The sequence below is a fragment of the Mauremys reevesii genome, linkage group 9, assembly GCF_016161935.1.
Source record: "Mauremys reevesii isolate NIE-2019 linkage group 9, ASM1616193v1, whole genome shotgun sequence".
Classification (NCBI taxonomy): domain Eukaryota; kingdom Metazoa; phylum Chordata; order Testudines; family Geoemydidae; genus Mauremys; species Mauremys reevesii.
Genome location: NC_052631.1, coordinates 22232428 through 22254594, shown reverse-complemented (window position 1 = coordinate 22254594; position 22167 = coordinate 22232428). Strand labels below are relative to the sequence as shown.

General features: G+C 43.1%; 1 protein-coding gene across 3 annotated transcripts in view; it reads left to right on the top strand.

Moving 5' to 3' along the window:
* The first annotated feature begins 2673 nt into the window (after positions 1-2673).
* GFM1 (G elongation factor mitochondrial 1) overlaps positions 2674-22167 on the top strand; it is a 45456-nt gene continuing 25962 nt past the window's right edge. The window contains exons 1-9 of one of the 3 annotated variants that reach the window (XM_039489987.1): positions 2674-2899; positions 7283-7435; positions 8077-8209; positions 9929-10133; positions 10968-11084; positions 12545-12695; positions 16220-16374; positions 18772-18856; positions 21219-21356. In XM_039489987.1, the coding sequence (XP_039345921.1) occupies positions 2825-2899; positions 7283-7435; positions 8077-8209; positions 9929-10133; positions 10968-11084; positions 12545-12695; positions 16220-16374; positions 18772-18856; positions 21219-21356 (1212 nt within the window). In that variant the 5' untranslated portion in view covers positions 2674-2824. Of the gene's footprint in view, positions 2900-4418; positions 4601-5979; positions 6110-7282; positions 7436-8076; positions 8210-9928; positions 10134-10967; positions 11085-12544; positions 12696-16219; positions 16375-18771; positions 18857-21218; positions 21357-22167 lie in introns of those variants that run through there. The other 2 variants (XM_039489986.1, XM_039489988.1) reach the window with 2 other exon arrangements.

Sequence of the window (22167 nt, the reverse complement as noted above, 5' to 3'; positions counted from 1 at the left end):
AAAATCAATTTACCATTGGCAAGTGGGGAACTTTTCTTGGTGAAGGAGGGTGCATGACATAAATTACTGCAGAATGTATCCTTTCATTACAAAAAAAATAATTCCATATATTGTGAAGACAGCTATAAGAATGTCAACTAGTTCTGGACTGTCTTCCTGCTGCTATCCAGCTCTAGCACATCTGCTGCTGCTCAGTGTAAGCAGTGACACATAAAGATGGAGCAGTGAAACTGACAAATATTCAGTTTTACTCCTTCACTGCAAGACAAAGTTCTGAGCACTTCTTGAGTTCCAGGGAAGGAGGGGGGGGGGGGAGTGGATGAGCAGAAGCCCGCCCATATCTAAAGGCCCCTCTCCCAGCCTAAGGGGAGGAGCCACTGAATCCAGGTCTCAACTGAAGTCAGGAAACAACTAATGGAAAACAAGTGAGGGTTACAGGGTCAAAATCAGGGATCCAGAAGAGGACACTGAGAAGAGAACCCTGGACAGCGCCCACTGCTCCTCGAAGGAGTCCAGGAGCCCACTGCTCCTCGAAGGAGCCCAGAGGATCTCTGCCCAGATTTGTGATCTGAGGGAGGAGCAGAAATAAGCCCCACAGTTACAGAGCACCTCTCTGTCCAACATCCTCCTCCTGTAGGGCAAGTTCTGAGCAGCTGCAGAGGCAGATCTTGGAGTTACTAAAATTAAAGATATGCAGTGGTGACATCTTTCCCTTCATCCATCCACACTCCCTAGCCCTCCTTCTCTCCCCCTGCACAAAAGCCAGGAGTCCAGAGAAGATGGGGAGGGGAGAAATAGAATAATGGAGACTGCCCTCTCACAGCAGGCAGGATGCTCTTGAGAAAGATAGTAGTAGTTGGAGACCTTTCTACCCTCAGGTGGCTAGGGGAGGGGTAGAGAACATCAGAGACAGACATCCTGCCTCCTTATAACATCCAGGAAACTCTGTGTACAAAAGAATAGGTGGGATCCTCCACACCTGCAGTAGAGAAGAGTCCAATCGGGGAAGAGACCAGATAATGAAGTTCCTTTTCCCTTTCAGCAGTTAGAACAAGGAGGAAGCTTAACATTTGCTACATATACCAGTCAGTGACATATGGAAGATTAAGGCCACAAGCAGTTTCTGGGCCAGCACCCTAGTAAAAATCTCAGAACCCTCCAGCCCTTTTGCTGCAGCAGGCTTCTTACAGGATGTTGTCCTTGGATCTGTCTGGTGTCCACCTTCATCCCATCCCTAGTACATCAGGCTCTGGGTAGCAGATATTTGGTATATTTTTTCAAGTCTTCTATTCCATATTTATAGCACAGTTCATCCCAAATGATCTGCAAAACAGTGCCCCTGAAATGCACCCACCTGTGGGTGGACAATAACATGCACTGCAGTATTGCAGGAGGGGAATTCAGTGAGGTACCCTCAAGTATACGTGTTTCTTAATCAGTGCAATGGACCTTTACTGTCAACAAAGAACTGACACAGCTTTAATTTTTAAGATTTTGTCAGAAAGACACACAAGCCCCATCCTCCTCCCTTTCACACACATTTATAGTGCATGGTATGGTATGATATTTTCCTACTTTAGAAAGACAGTAAGTGGGATTTGCTGCAATTTGAATTTATGATCCCAGGGTGTCTTAAGTCTTCATACTTGGCTTATACCTTTAAGTCATTCCATCCTGTTCATTTTTGGGACTGAATTCTTCCCATTCTGAGAAGTGCTCTGCCACCACTGACTAGTCTTTAACATTCCAGAAAAGTCCTATTTATCTAATTTTTGTACCATTCCACTTATATCACAAAGAGGCCCAACATGATACGGTTTCTAAGGGGGTACTGTAATATAAATAACAAGTATAAACACTCCATCTCATTATTGCTGTGCCTAGATTTGAATTAAGACATTGTTTGCCAGATTAATCTATATATTGTAATCAGCGTGTCTGGGGGTGGGGAAGGACACTGTATTAATAATATATTTTATACAAAACACTTAATATACTATACACCTACAGTACCACTGAAACACAGCCCTCACTAGCCTGGAAAGTGCTGGTGGACAGCACAGTAGGACAGGGAAGGGAGTTTTCTCACCATGCTCACACTGTCAACAACTCGCATGATATTTGGTGTAGTTCTTAAGCTCCAGCTCCTGGAATCAAGTGATTACAGGAGAATCACAGCTTTCATTTAAAAAAATTGTAACTTTCTAATCTTCATGGTTGAGGAAAAGGAAGCTTGAAAAATGTGATTCACGGGCACCCTAAGGCTCATAATCCAGAAGGCCAATACACAGAATCCAACCTTTATTATTATTATTATATTAATACTAATAATAATGAATATATTATTATTCAAAAAAATCTTGTGATTTTTAAGCCAGGTTTATGGAATGCTTGGGGTTGGCAAGCCTGAGGACACCTTTCCTTATGCTGCCACTGGGCAATTCACCGCCCGTGCCTCAGTTTCCCCAGCTGTAAAAGGACGCCGACGATACTGACCTCTTTGTAAAGCGCTGCGCACTGCACTGGTGGCGCGTGCTGGCAGAGCGCGAGGCGTTCATTAATTATGACGACTGCGCCCGCCACTGGGAAGCGCCGACGGAAGCCACATGAAGCGGGAGGGCCTGACTCCCATCCATACAGACCCTCCTCCCGGTGGCTCGAGCAGCGCCCTGGGCTCGCCGAGCCCCTCCCCCTCCCGCCCTGCAGGTGGCGCTGGCAGGAGCCGGGCGGGTCCCCTCCGTGCCCCGGAAGTGATACCCAGCCGGGCCGGAAGCGCGCGGGCAGCAGGACCTTGGCGGTCAGAGCCTGAGGGGAGCGGTGCGCCATGCTGCAGCTGCTCAGAGCCGGGCTGGTGCTGGGGCCCTGCCGGCGTCAGGGCTCGGCGCTGCTGTGGCAGCAGGTACTGGGCTAGGCCAGCGGCCTCGCTTGTTTCCGCGGGGCCGGAGTCCTTCTGGGTGGGGCAGCAGCCCCCGGCCCGGGGAGTGTCGGCAAAGGGCCAGTTGCTGCCCGGCCGCTCGGGGCTGTTGGCCGTTAGTGGCGTTAGGTACTGTTGCCGTCGTGTCAGGGCGAGGGCTGTCCGGGCCGGGGGCAGTAGGCTGGGCTTACTGCAGGTTTTTGCCTGGAGCTGGAGCGGGGCCGGAGCACCGCTCCAAAGCCCTGGTGGTAGGGAATACCACGCTCCCTCTGCCACTAAGGGTAAAGCTTAGTGTCAATCTTAGTGACACAGATTGAAGTGTCACTAGAGGAGGTTTTGGAATTAATTGATAAACTCAACATTAACAAGTCACCAGGACCAGATGGCATTCACCCAAGAGTTCTGAAAGAACTCAAATGTGAAGTTGCGGAACTATTAACCAAGGTTTGTAACCTGTCCTTTAAATCGGCTTCGGTACCCAGTGACTGGAAGTTAGCTAATGTAACGCCAATATTTAAAAAGGGCTCTAGGGGTGATCCTGGCAATTACAGACCGGTAAGTCTAACGTCGGTACCGGGCAAATTAGTTGAAACAATAGTAAAGAATAAAATTGTCAGACACATAGAAAAACATAAACTCTTGAGCAATAGTCAACATGGTTTCTGTAAAGGGAAATCGTGTCTTACTAATCTATTAGAGTTCTTTGAAGAGGTCAACAAACAGTGTCTGGGGTGGGGAAGGACACTGTATTAATAATATATTTTATACAAAACACTTAATATACTATACACCTACAGTACCACTGAAACACAGCCCTCACTAGCCTGGAAAGTGCTGGTGGACAGCACAGTAGGACAGGGAAGGGAGTTTTCTCACCATGCTCACACTGTCAACAACTTGCATGATATTTGGTGTAGTTCTTAAGCTCCAGCTCCTGGAATCAAGTGATTACAGGAGAATCACAGCTTTCATTTAAAAAAATTGTAACTTTCTAATCTTCATGGTTGAGGAAAAGGAAGCTTGAAAAATGTGATTCACGGGCACCCTAAGGCTCATAATCCAGAAGGCCAATACACAGAATCCAACCTTTATTATTATTATTATATTAATACTAATAATAATGAATATATTATTATTCAAAAAAATCTTGTGATTTTTAAGCCAGGTTTATGGAATGCTTGGGGTTGGCAAGCCTGAGGACACCTTTCCTTATGCTGCCACTGGGCAATTCACCGCCCGTGCCTCAGTTTCCCCAGCTGTAAAAGGACGCCGACGATACTGACCTCTTTGTAAAGCGCTGCGCACTGCACTGGTGGCGCGTGCTGGCAGAGCGCGAGGCGTTCATTAATTATGACGACTGCGCCCGCCACTGGGAAGCGCCGACGGAAGCCACATGAAGCGGGAGGGCCTGACTCCCATCCATACAGCCCCTCCTCCCGGTGGCTCGAGCAGCGCCCTGGGCTCGCCGAGCCCCTCCCCCTCCCGCCCTGCAGGTGGCGCTGGCAGGAGCCGGGCGGGTCCCCTCCGTGCCCCGGAAGTGATACCCAGCCGGGCCGGAAGCGCGCGGGCAGCAGGACCTTGGCGGTCAGAGCCTGAGGGGAGCGGTGCGCCATGCTGCAGCTGCTCAGAGCCGGGCTGGTGCTGGGGCCCTGCCGGCGTCAGGGCTCGGCGCTGCTGTGGCAGCAGGTACTGGCTAGGCCAGCGGCCTCGCTTGTTTCGCGGGGCCGGAGTCCTTCTGGGTGGGGCAGCCCCCGGCCCGGGAGTGTCGGCAAAGGGCCAGTTGCTGCCCGGCCGCTCGGGGCTGTTGGCCGTTAGGGGCGTTAGGTACTGTTGCCGTCGTGTCAGGGCGAGGGCTGTCCGGGCCGGGGGCAGTAGGCTGGGCTTACTGCAGGTTTTTGCCTGGAGCTGGAGCGGGGCCGGAGCACCGCTCCAAAGCCCTGGTGGTAGGGAATACCACGCTCCCTCTGCCACTAAGGGTAAAGCCCGGACTCGCCTGCCTGACGTGTGTCTGGCAGGGTTCGTGATCCTTGGCGGGGGGGGAGCCTGGGCTGGTTTCCCTCCCCCCCCCCCAGGTATGCGGTGGGCGATGGGCAGGCATTCATGGAGTCTAGGGGAAGCGTCAGAGTTCTGGCAGACTTCCAGGCAGACCCCAGGCTCCGAGCAGAACGGAGTGTATTTGAGTGTGTCTAAAGTGGAGCAGCCCATCTCATATGCCACCCAAAAGATGTGCTGAACACACACACACACACACACACACCCCGCCGCCCTGTCAAAACAGCAGGCATCTGCAGAGTTCTATGCCCAACTCATAAAAGTTCATGGTCCCTTAGGGTATGGCTACACTGCATTGTGAACCCAGGTCTGTAGGACTTAAGCTTGTGGGCTTGGTGTTTCCAAGTCCACGATTTAGCATTCACACTGTATGGTAAACCTGGGTTTATAATTGCAAGATTGGGGTTTTACAGCTGTGCAAATGCATCCATACTCAGGTCTGCAGTTGAGATGTGTCCACATTGCAAAATGACAGGGCTTGGACCTGAATCACAGTGGGATTCTAGCTCTGAGTCACCCCCCTAGTAGAGACCTAGGACTCTGGTCCTGAGTGATCACTGACTTGAGTTAGACTGATGTGTCTGAATGGAAGGGGGGTTAGGGCTCAAACCAGAGTCAAAGCCAAGCTTTAGTGTGCAACATAGACAGACCTTAAACCTGTGGGACTCTTGGCAAGAGTATGGGATTAATTTTTGTATCTTGACCAAATTACATCCTAGTTTAGTCAGTGGTCCTTTGTGGCTCTCAAGCACTAGAATAGTCCTGCTATGGTTGGGTTGCAAACACCGCAGGATAATGTTTAAATCCGAACAAAGAATAAAAGCTTTTGTTGGAATAAAAATGCCATTAATGTATATTTGTCTTTGTTCACAAAACTTAAATTTATGTCTGAAGTGATCTGAAAGTGTCCCTGTAGACCTTGCACATACCCTTGTGAGGCAGGTAAATGTTATCTCATTTTTACAGACATCAGAGTATGACTTGACTGATTTAAAGGCCATGCAGACTCAGTGATGGAGCTGGAAACAGAGTTAAAGAATTTTGGCTTCTATACCTCAGCTCTAATCACCAGACAAAGCTTCCTAACATTACCTTGATAAATGCATTCTACCAACTCAGTACCCCCAGTCTCACTTGGATACAGTATGTTGCTTCTTTTCTGCTATAACACAATGTTAGAATATAATGCTTAACCCACCCCCACCCACACTCCCTCCACTTTAGTTGAGGGCTCTAAACTAAGGAACAGGTCCCTTCTTCCTGCAGTTGTGGTTTGTATTTCTTAGGGCTCTGTAAATGCTGTTAATTGTATTCCTAGTCCCATCTTGTTACTGACCTGCCTCTGCACAGAACTACTCTATGCTTATTCAGCTTTGCCCTGATCTGCCCTCCCTATAGGTTTTGCTTCTCACCTGCAAGTTACTGGCATGGGACTTCATCTGCACAGAGCTTACATTTTTTTTATTTAAGCCTCTTACCATTATTGTAATAGTGATGCCAATAATGGTGGGAGCACTTCTATGGACACACTGTCATTGACTAGAAATTAAGGGGAGATGAATGGAAAAAAGGAAACTAAATGGAGGGCACTGTCTTAGAGCATGGAAAGTAGTAGGTAGACATACAGAAGTGTGTGGAATGAAGGGATAGAAAAGAAAGGAGACAGGGTGAGTCTATAAGTGTCCAAGTTCTCAATTTCACACACACACCACTTTTAGGGATGAACTCACCAATAATGGCTATCTTGTCTGCTCGTTTTCAGATGTTCCTGATCTCTCCTGTCACCTTGTGACCTACTGTCTCTCTGCTGCTCCCGTTAGGCATAGGCTTTCATACATTGTCCAAAGACCCCTTAAATCCACACTATGGCCTTCCTCACAACAGGAGAACTAGGAGGTTGCTTGAGTGAATTAATAGCTGGTAAATGTAGGGAAAAATAAGACTGCTACTTCACACATTGTCTTCGAATGTGTGCAGCATCTTCCCTGGTATCCCAGAAAGCAAGAGGGTGCAGGGAGCAAGTTTCACTGAAACCTCATTGCAGCATCTCTCTCTGCTTGCCCAAGGGAGTGGCAGGCTAAGTGCAGGGTTGATTGGGCCTTGGGTTGGAGGCTGTCTGCTGCCCTAGTTGGGTGGGGGTTCTGGCATATGCTTGGGGAGCTCAGATTAATTGATTTATTTCCTGTCACAGTAAAACAGAGAAAATAATCACTTTACTGGTCACAAGTTACCTTCCTTGAGGCATGCTTATGGTGAGCCATTGTTGTTCTGATATGGACAAAAGGGGCTGAACTGCCTTCTGCTCTTGTTTTTCAGTTTCCCTTGAACGGCTGCAGACAGTGTTCTTCAGGAATCATTCCCAATGAAAAGATCCGCAATATTGGAATCTCTGCTCACATTGACTCTGGGAAAACGACATTAACAGAACGAGTCCTTTTTTATACTGGGAGGATATCACAGATGCATGAGGTTTGTCTCTGAATTACTGGTATGACACTGTTTTTGGTGGCAAGGGGCTTTTGAACATTATATGCAATGATTCAGCTATTGAGTTGTCTAGAATTGTTGAACCACAAAGAGTACTGTATGGAATGAGAAGGTTGTGCTTAAAGGCCCATTGATCCTGTTTGAAATACAAGCCAAGTGGGGAATCCTAGAGACAGCTCTCTGACTGGTGCTCTCTGACTCCTCCCTTAAGTCACAACATTTGCTGTCACATACACCCCCCAGCACCTCTTTCCCCCCAAACAAAAAAACCCCAACAGACCCACCAACATAAATGGAAAACTTCTCCATGCAGTCAAAGGTGAATGTGACAAACTGAAATAGAAAACATAAAGAATATGCTCACTAGCTCCAGATATGTTGGCTTATTAAATTCACAGTGAAATAGAAATTGTTTGCAATGGCTTTTTGACCACCAGGTCGTCTTCTGGAATGATATGCAAAGGAAAGAGCAAAGCTAGTTAGGATTGTAAACTTGTGCCACTAACTCAGCTGAATTTTGTTGCCTGTGTGAAAGATGCTTAGTTAGTGCTTATTCAGGCAAAATTCTCATTGAAGCCAGTGAGAGATTTTCTTGCAGTAAATGCTTTGCTTTTTGTGTTTAGGTAAAAGGTAAAGATGGAGTCGGGGCTGTCATGGATTCTATGGAGTTGGAACGACAGCGCGGTATCACAATTCAGTCTGCAGCAACATACACCATGTGGAAGGACACCAACATCAACATCATAGATACACCAGGTAACATGAACTCTGAGAACTTTGTAAGTGCTACCCTAACCAAAATATCTTGTGTCCAAAGAAGACATTGATTCTCCCCCACCAGTGTTACTAATCTGATAACAGTAATCTAGCTGTTTATCTGAGCTGATCACACAAAATGTTGCACTGAACAGAGACTTCCATGTATGTGTTTCTGTCTGTTTGCCAGTGTGGAAATCAACAGAGCAGAGGAAATTCGGTGTGTAATTATTTTGGGAATCATTAGTGGATAAACCTGCATTCCACAGTTGGTGAGGCCAAGTCTTTTTGCATCTTGTTTACAAACTACGTTGAAACTCCTCAGGCCAAGGCACAGACTTCTTTTGGTCTATAAATGCACATTTATGGCACCATCAAAACAGTGCATAATAATAAAGGCGGAAAGGTATTACAGCTCTGTTCCCAGCAGCCTTTTCCGAAAAGTCTTTGACACTTTTGCATGTTTCTACTGTACTTGGGGGTAACCATGTAAAACTCACTGCTCTACTAGAGTCTTGTTTGAGGGTTGAGTAAGACAAACATACAGACTTAGATTCTCTTTATGACAGTCATCTCTTGTAGAATGTGGTTGAAAACATTAGAGCAACTGGACCAAATGTTTATCTCAGTCCCAGTTGAAATGGCTTACGATACAGAGCACTTCATCTCCAAGGCCCCCTTCTTGGCAGGAGCCTCAATGCAGGGGTCTCCCACATGAAGCTCATTGGAATTAGGGGCCTTTGGTATAGACTGAAAATGCTTAATGTCTTTACCATTCTTCAGTGTCCTGTGAAATGCACTGACGGTTCCTGGCTTCTGGTAGACAACTGTGATGATTTTAACTATGTGGACAATTAGCTTCTTTGTTGGCAGTGTTAAAAGAGAGACCAAGGCTGAATAGCAATGGGCAAAAAAAATTTACTTTTAACATTGATCCCTCCAGAACAGATATGAACCACGTTTCTGGGACAGAAAGGATGACTTTTGGTACCTAAGCAGTATCTGGTAAATAGGCAAGGTACAATGCCCTCACCTATGCTTCTAATAACACCTTGAATTGCTGAAACTGGAAGCATAGTAAATATCAGATCTGTTGTTTCCCTCTTTACTGATGTTTATATCTTGTACTTCTGTCACCTTAGTCTATGAAAAATAAACTCTTATTATATTTGTATTAATATAGCACCTAGGAGCCCTAGTCTTGGACCAGGACCCCATTGTGCTAGGTGCTGTACACAGAACAAAAAGACAACCTCTGCCCCAACAGCTTACAATCTAAGTGTTGGGCAAGAGACAGCAGATACAAAGGGAGATGGGGAGCACAAGAAAACAGTGAGACAATATTAGTCATCACGATCAGCAGTGGTATCATGATTGTCTGTTTCATTTTTGTTTATACAGTAGTCTGCTTCAAATCAGTTTCCATTTCTGGCTTTTTTGCACTAGTATAATGTGGTAGTGTTTGAGTTGTAGTCACTGTATGGGGATTTCTATCTGATAAAATCAAAATGCTGTCCAATGGAATTCCTTTAAAAACAATTTCTCAGAAACATTTTTTTTTTTTCAAAATCTAATTTTTGGACAAAATTTGACTTGACAGTGTCCCTTTCAGTATAGCTAAAGACTTATTCATGTGGATACAGAAGAGAAAACAACCCAATTGAGTGTAATTCCCTGCTGCAGCTTAAAACATTGCAGAAAATTGTTTTTCTCATTCAGGGCATGTGGACTTCACAATTGAAGTGGAACGAGCTTTAAGAGTTCTTGATGGAGCTGTCCTGGTGCTCTGTGCTGTTGGAGGAGTCCAGTGCCAAACAATGACCGTGAACAGACAAATGAAGCGTTACAATGTCCCGTGTTTAACATTCATCAATAAACTGGACAGAATGGGCTCAAATCCAACCAGAGCTGTGCAACAATTGAGGTAACTAATGTGTTTAGCTTGTTTGCAGTGCAGTTCCAAACTGTTCATGTGGTGTTTCTTGATGTTCTGAGTAGATATTAATGAGCTTGCTTAGCATGTGTGGTCTGAGAAAAATGCATAGCTTCAGGTTACATCAGATGGTAGCAAGGTAACAGAAACAACTCTTCTTTAACGTCACCATAAGGTGATACCAAAATAACTCTCCCATTGATAAAACAGCTGTCAATGTCAGCCTAGGTTGTGAAACTTTTGTTTCCCAAAAAGAAGCCAGTTTCATGGCTACTGAATTGGGTCTGTGCCTCATTTGGACTCATTATGATAATGGAGATGTTTATGGAGTCATTTATAAAGATTTAATAAGAAGATTACCTCTGCACTAGGATAATAGTAGTGCTGCAGTGTGGTGTTCCAGTATCCCATGGAGAAGGAGTAGGGACCTAAAGGTGGGACAGGCAGTTGTTTTTAGCCTTGTATCTCATCTTTTTTCCCCCATCCTCTTCTATCCTCTAAGTCTGTGCATAGATTCCATTCGTAATAGAAGAATAAGCTGGCTCCAAAGTACTAATGCACACGAGGGAGAAGTAACCCCCCGGATTAAAATTACTATTGAAAACAAACTAACATGGGTGAAAGCAAACCTTATTGGTCTGCCAGTGTTTCAATTTCACTAGGGCTCTCATGCTATGACATGAACCAGTGAGGCTTTTCATTTGAGTGAGGGAAGGCTTGCTTATTGGTCCCGGGGATACTGTTGAAGGACCCAGGTAAGACAGATGAGTTAAAATGCTGCCTTGTCTTGTACGGAGAATTAATTTATATTTTTAAACTTTTCAGATCTAAGTTAAATCACAATGCAGCCTTTATCCAGATTCCCATTGGCCTGGAGGGAAACTTCAGGGGGCTTATTGATCTCCTTGAGCAAAGGGCCATATACTTCAATGGTGACTTTGGGTAAGTGGTTGAAGGCATTTATTATTTGCTGAGACTACTCCCTGTTTACTGAATGCTGAAACTGAGTAGAAAATTGTTCAAGTTGCCAAAAAAAAAAAAAAGGGACGTTTAAAAAAAAATTTTCTCTTGGTAGCGAGAGGGGTAGTTAGTGACTTGCCTGGGAGGTCCATGTTTGATTGCCCAGATTTGGTAGCTGCATCCCTTTGATGGCCACCTGAATGTGGCTGAGGAGGTAAAACAGCACCGTTGTTCACTAAGGATATAGGAAATGCAATTCGATTCAGGATCCCAAATCTTTGCAATCTCTGTGGTTGTGGGCAAGGTGGGAAGACAACACAGTGTTAGATCACATATTTGGCAGAAATCTGGAGCAAGATTTTTATTCTTCTTGCCATTGGTTAAGCTTGTTGGGTGAAATCCTGTCTCTGTTCAACACAGCGGCAAGACTCCCATTGACTTCAGTGCACCTGGATTTCACCCATTGTCTCTCATGAGGGTGGAGTAGATAGGCAAGGATCCCATTCCTCACTTCATTTTGGCTGTGAATAAAATATCCATCCATCCATAACTTAATAGGGGATGAGACCCCTAACTTTGCATCTTTATTCAAAACCTGTTGAGATGCCAGTAGGGCCAGATTAGGGTGCAGTTGTAGCTGCCGGAAACTTCGTGCAGCATGAATCAAAGGGGTCTGACATTACAGCTGTCCAGAGGACAATAATTCTATTTTGTGGGAAGTTTTGAAAATAATTTTTGGTCGCCATTGGAAACAAAACAAAAGTTGGTTGAAATGTCAGTTTTCAGACCAAAAATGTAACTTTTTGATTTGGGAAGAAGACTGTGTGTGTCTCTGTAGCCTAGGATGTGGGAAACCCTGCTCTGCCTGATTCAGAATAGAGCTTTTCCTCCCGGACCACTCTGAATCAGGCAGAGCAGTGACTTGAACCACGTCCCAGGCAAGTGCCCTAACCACCAGGCTAGAGAGCATGGCATAGTCTCTCTCAACCTTCCCAGTGAGAACTTTGTCAAAACCAATATGTCTCTACGAAATGTTTCGGCTTTGACAAAACAGGATATTTTGACAAAATTTCATGTAGTCAAAAATGTTTGGATTAGCTCTAGTGGCCAGTCTGGTTGCATCCAACCTAAACAGTAGGAGATCTGCTCTAAAACGAGGTCCATTTGGTATGTGAGTCTTGGGATAAACTAAAGGTAAGGTGGAATTGAGGCTGATGTACAGATTGTTCCGCTGCACTGCAAAGGCCTAGCATGAACTGTTGAAGTTCCTCTGTGGTGTTGGAGATGCAAAATTGATAGACCTCAGTAACTTTATTACCCACCTCGATGCTGAGGCTGTTGAACTGACTCAAAATTTCATGGCCACTGTGGTGCCCACATGGTTGGAAGTTCAACTCACATGGCTGTCCACAGAACTGATCATGTTGTCTATGCCTTTGTAGCGAGATCATTAGATATGATGAAATCCCAGCTGAATTTAGAGTAGAGGCTACAGAAAGACGCCAGGAACTGATTGAATGTGTTGCTAACTCAGATGAACAACTGGGGGAGCTGTTTTTGGAAGAGAAGATCCCTACAGTTACTGATTTAAAGGTAAATGATGATTCTTGTGGAACCTGTATTATTTATTAGCGGTGAGATTTTTCAAAGCCTCCTAAGGATTTCAGGTGCCTAAATACCATTACAATTGTTCTTTATATAACCCAAAGTCCGCCAAGTGCTACATATTGGAGGGCCACTATTACTCTGTAAAGTGTGCCTTTACCTAGAGGCACCACCTCCTTTGGGTGAGAGGCACATTCGCTTCCTACATCAGCTCAGATGGCTAACAAGGCTGCCAGATGTGTTGGTGGGTTTTGTAATGTGGACAGAAAACTGGACTGACACTGCCAAAAGACTGTGAGGTCTGGAGTGGATTTGAACTTTTATGTGCCCTTCATTACTCTGATAGTCTCTGTAAGTATGTCCAAACTTCTCACTAAGTCCAGGTTTGTGGGACTCAGGCGTGTGGAGTCAGTGTTTCCAAGCCAGTGCTTGAATGTCCACACTGCATTGTAAACCTGGACCCAGGTGTCTCCGCTGTGCTAACGGGACCATACTGCACTACACAGAATTTGTGACTCAGGTCTCTTTATGTGACGTGCTTCCACACTGCATAATGACCGGGCTTGGACTTGAGTTACAGCAGGACTCCCGCTCTGACCCACCTTCTAGCAGGTTCCTAGGACCTAGGTCCTGAGTACTTGCTGACCTGTGTCAAGCTGATTTGTTTGTGGACAGAAAGGAAGTCTGGGCTCAAACATAAGTCAGACCCTAGGTTTAGTGTTCAGCAAAAACATATTCTCTATGCCCTTCTGAATCTTTGAGCCATCTATTTAGTCACACAGGTTCTGTAAGCATTAGTCTATCACTGTTGATGGCCCTACTGATATTGAGGCATAGAGATTATGACTTTCTCAAAGTCACACAGCAATCCGGTAGCAGTGAATATATACATACCCCTGAGGGAATTCTGCACCAAAAAATTAAATATTCTGCACCAAAAAATTTTACTAATTTTGTGCACAATATTTTAAAATTCTGCATATTTTAATTGTCAAAATAACACAAACACAATAACAATATAGTCACACCATTTTCAATTATTTTGGTAATTTATTTCAAAATACTTGTCAGCAAATAATTGAAAATGGTGTGATTATATTGTTGTTTGTGTGTTATTTTGACAATTAAAATATGCAGAACTTTGCAGAATTTTAATTTTTTTGGTGCAGAATTCCCTCAAGAGTACCAGGGTTCCAGCTTTGAGTGTATTTTCAGTATCCCAGGAAAGTGGCCAAATCCATGCCGATAAGTGGGCACCATTTCACTGAATTGAACCCACTTAGACTAGGCTGAATTTAACTCCGACTTGATCATGGCAATTGTAACTTTAAAACATAGCTTTAGATTTAAGTACCTTTGTCAGCATCTCTTTACTCTGATAACAAGGGAGTCAATGTGCGATTGCCATTTTGTAATGATTTCCTGTTCTGTTCATGTTCTTATACTGCATGCATCACCATAGGAAGCAGCCCCTTGTGCCTGCTATTAATGGTGTATTATGGAGGCGCAATAGTCACTCAAAGTTAGGGATGCATTGAGGGTTCTATTGTAAACTTTATTTGGATGCTCTGGGCTCCTAACTTTTGATTTGAGTAAGTGATTTGTTTGATCCTTTTATGTATGTAATGCAGATTAGGATTGAAAGAATATTGATTTTTGGCTCCATGGAGTTTTAATCATGAATTTGCTGTCCAGCATGTGCTCTGGCTACAGGAGCACTCAGAAAGCTTATACCTCAAGATGCTATTAAAACATGTCATGATGGCAAAAAGCCTGATTTTTCAGAGGTGCTGAGCAGCTGTTGCTCCCACTGACTTCAGTGGGAATTCTGGGTGCTCTGCACATTTGAAAATCCCGTCCACTGTGCTTTATTTGATATGTAAAGGCAAGAAAAACTAACTGGCCCATTCATAAAGCACCCCCGCTGCTGAGTGACTAAGACAGTCCTTAATAGTGGCCTTAGAGAACTGCAAAGCTCTTCTAGCCAGAGGAGGGAGTGTTGCAGTAATCTGTGCACTCGGTGTTCCTGTTGTGATTTGCTGTAAGAGAGGAGTGATTCTCAGAGTTTGTTGCTGGTAGTACCTAGTGGGATGTCTGGTAAGGCAGTCTGTTACAAAAGTAAATTTGTCTATTCAGAGTGGCCTTGCTCTTATCCCCTCTCCTGAAAGCAAATTAATTACAGTTATTTAATAGCTGTGACAGAGCAAAGGCAGGTTTACTTATACTAATTTTTTTCAGTGGCAGGCAACCAAGTTCTTGTTTAAAATATTTTTTCCTGGAAAACATATTGGCTATCAATCCTGAAGGTCACAGTTTTAGTGGATAATGTTCATTAAGGATCAAGTGCTTAAACAAATACCTGGTTCTCTGCTACCAAAACATTATTTACAAGAAATTCTGTCTGATGTGCTCCAGCTCCTCAATGGAATGAAAATAATTTTCACAAAAAAAAGAAATAAAATTACTTCTGTATCTCTAAAAAATTATTGCTGATGAGAATTGAATGGAACCATACATTTCCAGTGTCTCATTAGGCTGGCAAAACAGGAATAATAGGTATTAACATAATTAAATAGGTTTCCAAAACACACACACTCAATGACTAGTTAAGCAGAAAAGATGACAATGGAATCTCATTTTTGTGCATGAATTTTGGTATATCTTCAAATATTGAAAAAAGAAAAAAGCATCTAGCAAGATTTTTTTTTCCAATTCAAGAACTCTGTTTTTTTTCCAGTATCCTCCTTATGAACCATCTTGCTATTTCAAAATATTATTTCAATCAAGAGAGCTTAAAAATAAACTGCAAGGTAGATGGTTAAGAGTTTGTGCTCATGGAAAAAGCAAGTAAAATTATTTAATGTAGGCACCAACAACCCTTTTTTGCAAGTGGTTTGAGTTTTAGGATATCTTATAAAAGTCCTGATTACATGGAAGTGCCATGTGTATCTGTAATGCCTCATGCTTAGCCCTGACCTCAGTGAAAATTGATTCCAGCCCTTCATTTAAGAGATCTTGAACCTCAAGCCTAAACTTCAGGTCTAAATTTTCAAAACTGACTCGTGATTTTGGGTGCCTTAACATGAGTGCTCAGTAATTTATAAAAATTGGGCCCCTTTAAATTGGGCAGTCAATCACTAGACTAAATTTTCCATAATTGACCTTTGGTGAATGGAGTCCAAAATGGCCTTCAGTGGTGGTGATCCTGGGTTGCACTTAAATTCAAAAAGTGATCTTGGGGGTAAAAAGGTTGGAGACCACTGTGCTGCATACATCATTAATGCTATAACAATGCTTCCGGTCCAACCCTGTCCCTTTATGAATGAGTATCATTTTTTGTTCTTGTTAACCATTCGTTTGGCACCTCGTAAGGCATAAGTAAAGAGACAATCCCTGCCCAGTAAAGCTGACAATCTGAACTGCTACAGTGTTAAAGGCAACTATTTTTGGTTCTATGTATATAATATTGGAATTGCTACAAAATTAGAAGTAATTCATAAATGTTTTTCTAGCTTGCAATCAGAAGAGCAACACTGAAAAAGTCCTTTACACCTGTACTTGTGGGAAGTGCTTTGAAGAACAAAGGAGTGCAACCCCTTCTGGATGCTGTCTTAGACTATCTCCCAAATCCAGCTGAAGTCCAGAACTATGCTATTCTCAACCAGGAGTGAGTGCCAGAGGGCAGAGGGTGGGGAGGACAGATTTATTTTATGGGTGTACAAAGTGCTTATAGAATCAGGATTTCAAGCAGGTTAAAAAAAAACGGAGCAAGAAATTTTAACAAAATGCATGAATAATACAATTCATTAGTCATTTTAAAGAAAAAACATGTATAGTAGTGTGTGTAGTAGGCTTGCGTGATAAATAAAAGATGATAAATCCCTTCATCAATGGGGCATTATTTTCACTTGTAGTATAGCATTGTTTTACTTCCTCTTAAATATTAAAACTGACGTATTTAGTGATCTGGTCAGGTCTTTTTTTTGTAAGGGTAAAATGATATTAACATCTTAGGTTGTATCTAGACTAAGACATATGACATGTTTAAAAATGTCAGGGCATGATTTAAAAAGTGTTTGCTATCTCTTACTATAGATATGCCCTCATAGTTTAAAAACAAACAAAAAAAACCCACCCAAATCTTCAATGCTAACATATATCCTTTTGTGTATAAATGGTGGTTTGAGTAATCTCCTGTACATATGTGCATATTTTCAGACATCTCCTCATGTAGAAATAAATCTTAGAAGGATGATCAAGTTTCTCTTCCTGTATTTGAGTTACTCAGATAATGCAGTGATAGGTACAATGTAAAACCTTCATACTTAGAAATTATACTAGTAAATGTTGTTTACCACCCCACTCCCTACCCCCGAGCACCAGTATTTTTCAGTTGACTTCTCACCCCTACTTAGCTCCCTGCCCTATCATGACCATCCTTCTGTGTTAGAAAGGTTAGATAAAGTTTCTTATGTGACCCATCAGTGTTACTTCTGAGCTGGTGAGAGCAGTTGCTACTGAGGGTTCTCTCTGCCCTTCTAGCATCCAGGTTGGAATATTTTCTTTATAATACTTCCATTCCACAATTGCAAGATCAAACCCAGAGGCTCTGAGGTTAGAGCCCCTGAATTGAATAGTAGCATATGGTGCAACAGCCAAGCTAACCCATTCTTGTACCCTTATTGGTACTGACAAGTTGAATTTTTGACCTGCCAGCTGTAGTTGAGGTTCTCATGTGCTTTCCCTCTCTGTTCTGTTCTCATGAATACTCCCTATGTTGACATTTACAAATACGCGTCTCTGCTGCATGTGCAGGAAGAGTATGACATGTGGAGGGGACACTTGACCACAAAGGCCATATCCACACTGCAAAAAAACACCCGCAGCAGTGAGTCTTAGAGCCCAGGTTTTGTACTCGTGCTGCGGTACTAAAAACAGCTGTATAGATGTTCCCGCTTGAGCTAGAGCTCAGGCTCTGAAATCCACAACTCAACTACCCCATCCTAGCAGAGCCTGAGTGGGAACATCTACATGGCTATTTCTAGCACCATAGTGTGAGCCTGGTCTGTAGACTTGGGCTCTGAGACTCTCTGCCACATTTGCTTTTGTTTTTTCCCAGTGTAAAGAGAAATGTTCTGCACTGTCTTTCTTACTATAGAAAATTAGGTCAGTTTAACTACACCAGTCGGAGTGTGAAAAATCCACTCTCCTGAGTGGCATAGTGAAGCTGATATAAGTCCCATGTAGACTGCACGAGGTCAGTGGAAGAATTCTTCCATCAATCTAGCTACCGCCTCTCAGGGAGGTGGATTACCTATGCCTTTGGGAGAGTCCTTCCCATTGGTGTAGGAAGTGTCTACACTAAAGCGCTAGTGTGGCACAGCTGTAGCATTTTAAGTGTGGACAAACCTTAGGTCTCCTTTCAGAGTAGAATCACACTTCAGTAATATTAACTAATTTTCAAAATACCTGGAAGAGGCAGTAGTGTTATCTCCATCCTACACATGAGGAGACTAGAACTTGGGAGGTTAAGCCAGTTTTGCCCAAGATCACAAAGGGAGTCACGGTTAGAGTTTGGATTTGTACTTGAGACTTTCTGGCTCCCAGTTCTGTGTCTGACGCACACCTCTCTCTAATTATACTTTTGCTTTGAGGATCAGGGGTGACATCCTGGCCCCTTTGAAGTCAACAGGGGTTTTGCCATTGACTTCAAGGGGGCCAGGATTTCAGTCTAGGAATTCTGTCCCTAGTGCTTTAAATGTGGCATCTTTTCATGAAGAATGAAATATGTGTAATAAAGCGTTGTGCTAGCCACTTCCAGTTGAATTTTAGTGAGATGATGTGAACACTGGTGATAAATAAGTCAGTGCTATGGCTGTAGTTTGTCTGAAGTTGTCTCCAGAGGGCCTGGTCCTGCAATGTGCACAGATCCTACTCCCAAACAAATTCAGTGAGAGTGTAGGGCACTCTAGCACCTAGCAGGATGGAGCACGCAGCCAGAAGAAGCTGCCATGTATTGTCTCATCACTTAAATTCTCTCCCCCCCCCCCCTTTTTTTTTTAAGGGATTCTGAGGATAAAACAAAACTGCTGCTGAACTCAGTCAGAGATGAGACTGAGCCTTTTGTAGGTCTGGCTTTCAAACTGGAGGTGGGTTATTAATGTTTCTTTTTCATTTGAGAGGAATTTATAGTTAAGCAAGAACAATTGAGGCACAGGACATTTCCTGGGAGAACTGATGTCAGTAAGGTTTATCTGCACTGGGCCATTAATGGCAGCTTGTCATTAATCCCCAGGAAATGTCTTATGCAGGGATGGTTATTGGTTTTGTAAATGAAACATGCTAGAGTTTTGTTTAAAAGCTTTCTGATAAATGTTGCGTTTGTTACTTCATTATTATGTTCATGAGATGGCTGAGCTAAGGATTTCTAGCAGATGGATGCCCATACATTAGCCAGCTGACTTGCTTCAATTGTTTCTGAGTTTTTCATTTACCTTTTTCATACTGCCAACATCTGATCTCAGCTGATTGACGTAGAGTGTTGAATACAGCTTCCGTTAATCACCTTAAAGACATACTGTACCCACATTCATTATTTGTGACCTGGGTAGAGAACAGAGCAAACGAAACCAAAGGGATCTGCCATCATTTTTATAGCTCAAATCTCTCAAAAGGGGCAGAGGGATAAGAATTCTTCCATTCTGTACAAGGTAGATCTTTAATGCTGTTTCTAATTATTACAGTATGTGGCACCCTGCGTAAGGCACCACATGTACTCTGGTTGGCTAGCAAAATAATTTGACTCTAACATTCAGTATGCACTGAATTCTGGGGACTGATTTTTTAAACCAGCTTTTTATTTCATGAGCATAGCTTTGATCTCAAGATGAATTACCAGGAAAAAGCATTAACAAATGGATGTAGGATTGGGTGAAGTGGTGCAGGTATAATTAATCTTGCCTCAGAATCGGAGTGGTGTATGGACTAGATGATCACTTGAGGTCCTCAGCCCTAAATTTCTGTGATTTTAATTGTGGGTGAAAACATGGATGGCCTCTAATGTGTACTACTGTACCTTACCAGAGCCGGTAGATCTTATGAGATAGAAGGCAAAAAATAAGAGATGTAATCAGGAGGTAGGAATAAAGTGACAATGAAGCTGATATGCTAGGAGGAGAATAGCAAGGTTGATTGTTTCTTAGGACAGGCCAAGGGCATGGTGGTGTCCTCTCATTTAGTCCAGTTAGAACCTTTTTACTGTCTGGCAAAAGGGATAGTGATGTATTGGTAAATGGCAGGTCCTGGTACATGGTGATCACCATGAAGAGGATGCTGACAATAGCCCACGTGGTGATGCTGCTGCCCATCGAGTTAAGTTTTTCCACAGAAAAATGCCTTAAACAATTGTTAATTGTTCCAGATAGCTCATTTATGGACATCGCTTCTTCTTAAGATGATTCTGGCTTATTGCTGTAAAATTTTTTGTAGCTTCAACGGAAGGCTTGAAAACCCCTAATCAGTTCTTTTAGTCCAGACAAACTCATTTAGCCCATTTCTTTGACTCCATTCTGTGCTGTCTTTTACCTCCATTTTTATACCTGTGTTTGTGACCTTCCTTGCCCCTTTCTTCCATCTTGGCTCAGAATGACATCTTATAATCCCAAAAATAGCTGTGTTGTAACATATTTGTAGGGTCAACAGCTATCCTGGCTCCCAAAGTCTGATGGAGCTGCTGAGCTCTGGTCTCAGTGCTCCTTTGATGTCTGTGCTTGTTGCCACAGACTGACAAGTAAATCTTTAAATGGGGATCTTACAATCAGAGATCTAGTTAATAATGACTGCCAATAAATTTCTTTAATAACTTTTTTACATTCTGCTGTGTCTGAATGCATCTAAACATGGGTGAATTTAGAAATTTTAAAATGGTTGCATTCTTGATACACATCACGTTTTTTCAAAAGTATTTGATTTTTCCACTTTTTCTGGGTTAAAAGGTGTTACCTTCTTTCTCTGTGGTTGGAACTGTAGCTGAAAAGTTTTGCCTTCCTTTGATTTATCACAAATAGTTTCAGAGGGAAATGTTATATTTCTGTGAAAAGCTGGAAAAGGGGGTGGGTTTGTGCATATGTGAGAGGGAAAATAAGGCTTAAAATGAAAACGTGGTTGCATCTTTAATTATAGAGTAGTGACAGAGGCCTCTGTCATATGAAACATTACCATCTGGATTGCTAGGATGCTGTGGCATACATTTTAGCGGGCTAGCTTTTGGGCTGGTGAGTTGAGGAGGTAGGAAACTTGTCAGGAGATGCCAAATTCTACCCCAGAGTTGAGAGAAGGTTTGACTGTTTTAGAAATGTAGATGAAATTCTTTTTGATATATAGTTTCAAACTCAGAAACCCAAATTAATGATGCTTTAGCAACAGTCAGAGCAAAGTGCATATAGAGTAGCTGTGCTGTTGACTCGCATGGTGGTTCTAACCTTTATCTCCATTTTTTAATGCCATTTGCAGGCTGGCCGTTTTGGGCAGCTAACATACATTCGAGTTTATCAGGGGATGTTGAAGAAAAGTGACTACATTTACAACACCAGGACAGGGAAAAAGGTGCGAGTGCAGAGAGTGGTTCGCATGCATGCAGACTTGATGGAGGTAAGTGTAGGAACTAGAAATAGAGGAAAAATTTTGGATGCTGTTATCTGTCCTTGAAGCATTTTTGAAAAGTTGAGGTGCCTGTTCAGCATCTCAAAATAAAGCAACACATGGCAAAATTCTTCTGTCACTTGACACGTGTTACCCTGTTTCCTTTAGTAGAGTTCCAAATGTGGAATGGAAAATTACAGTCTGCTCCATTGTATTTTTTCCCCAGTTGAGTTGGAGGATTCTCCACATATGTCTATTCTCCACCCCTGACACGTTACAACATGGCTCTTGGCCTTCTGGCTGAAGAAGGCTAGATGTCATTTTCTCCTTTTCAGCTTCCTTATGCATGTCTATTTTTCCAAGGCTATTTCCTAGCTCCCCCAATGAAATAGCTCTGCTGTGAGGTTTTTAATATAATTCTCAAACTAAAAACTACCTCCCAAAATGCTACAAAAACTACCCCATCCAGAAAACATGCAACCGTGGAAAGCAAGTAGGTTTGCTTCTAGAGTTCTTGCAACCTAAATACTATTGGCAAGTCAAGAGTGCGTGAAAGTTAGCAAGTGACATGCTTAGCACCCTTCCTCTTGGGCTAACTAATATTGAAACTGAGACCCCTTTATGAATTAGCACTGAAGATCTTTGTGTCAAGTTTGTATCCAGCTGTTCACAGCACATTTTTATCAAAGCTGATATAGTTGGGGATTGGTCCTGCTTTGAGCAGGAGGTTGGACTTGTCGAAGAAAAACTCAGTTCTCACTTTTTGTTTGGATGCAGCAAAATCAAATACTTTATTATTTCTCCAGTAATTACCATGGAG